Source organism: Moesziomyces antarcticus, assembly GCF_000747765.1.
Source record: "Moesziomyces antarcticus DNA, scaffold: scaffold_v10191, strain JCM 10317, whole genome shotgun sequence".
Classification (NCBI taxonomy): Eukaryota; Fungi; Basidiomycota; class Ustilaginomycetes; order Ustilaginales; family Ustilaginaceae; genus Moesziomyces; species Moesziomyces antarcticus.
In genome coordinates this window covers 1-1,120 of record NW_014638819.1, presented here as the reverse complement: position 1 = coordinate 1,120, position 1,120 = coordinate 1, and the positions used below count along the sequence as shown (strand labels likewise).

The window sequence follows — 1,120 nt, the reverse complement described above, 5'->3', positions numbered from 1 at the left end:
ACCCTCCAACCAAAGCTTCTGGGTGATTGTTTTACGATTGCGTCAGGTTTTGCGCTTGGCCGGCTTGGTCTTGGCCCTGGCTGGAGTGGTGGCTTGCTGCTGATACGCGATCCAGCAGTTGCGCATACCCGTTCCCATGGTTTCTGCCTCGACTGCCGCCGCATCGGCCCACTTTCTCGTGGCAGTGTCGCCTAGACTGCTTCCAAAGTTCCTCGCCTTTGCCTCCTCCTTCTTCCGCTTGGCGGCAGGGAGATCTACGTCTTTGGCCAGCTCGACGCAGTGGACGTGCATGGTGAGGTGGAGGTGGGAAAAGACGTGCTCGATGGTGCCGATGCGCTGGTGCGCCTGTGCTGCCGCCTTGCATCCGAGCAACGAGGTGGCGAATTCGTCGATTTGAGCGCGCGTTGGCGGCGTCGGTGGTGTGGCAGTCGATCCTGCCTCGGTGGTGGAGAGCGTGAGCGAGGGGAACTGCCACATGCTGGCGAGCAGCCCTGACGCTGGGCGTTGTTCCAGCAGATACTCGCCCGCAGGTCGCCGGACGATGCACACCAGACACGACTCTGTGCGGATCGTCTTTTTGCTCAGCTTCATGGGGAACTTGCAGACGTGCGCATGCACCGCCTCGTCGCCGCTCACTCGGGCCGTCTCCTTGGCTTCGGTGGATGAGGAGGTGCCAAACGAGAGCGTTGCCTGGCGCATCTTCTTGCCGCCCTTGGGCTCGCTCTTTGCTGCAGGCTCGGGCTTGAGATCGTTTGGGAACGGCTCGCAAAGCTTGCACAGGTCTTCGATATCCTCCACGCCGCCTTTGCTCGCCGGGAGCGTGGCCTCGGCATGTGCCCTGCAACTGGCTCTGATCGGGCACTCGTTGCATGCCGGCTTGAGCGGCGTACACAGTGTGCTCCCAAGCTCCATGAGCGCCTGATTCCACTGGCCTGGCGTTGCTCCGCCCTGCTTGACCTCTTGCGCCTTTTCCACCACCACGCGCGCCGCCTCCCACAGCACGTCGGTGGTGGCCTTGGCCTTCGGATTCGCATACAGCCCGAGCTGCCTCGACAACACCCTCGCCACATTACCGTCCAGAATGGGCACCGCCCGTCCATACACGATCGAAGAGATGGCA

At 62.3% G+C, this 1,120-nt stretch overlaps 1 protein-coding gene across 1 annotated transcript; it reads right to left on the bottom strand.

Moving 5' to 3' along the window:
* Positions 1-42: 42 nt before the first annotated feature.
* On the bottom strand, positions 43-1,120 carry PAN0_191c6842 (A/G-specific adenine DNA glycosylase; the record flags this gene model as incomplete). Its single annotated transcript, XM_014797745.1, has 1 exon — positions 43-1,120. A coding segment is annotated over one exon (1,078 nt), but the record flags the coding sequence as incomplete, so codon positions are not given.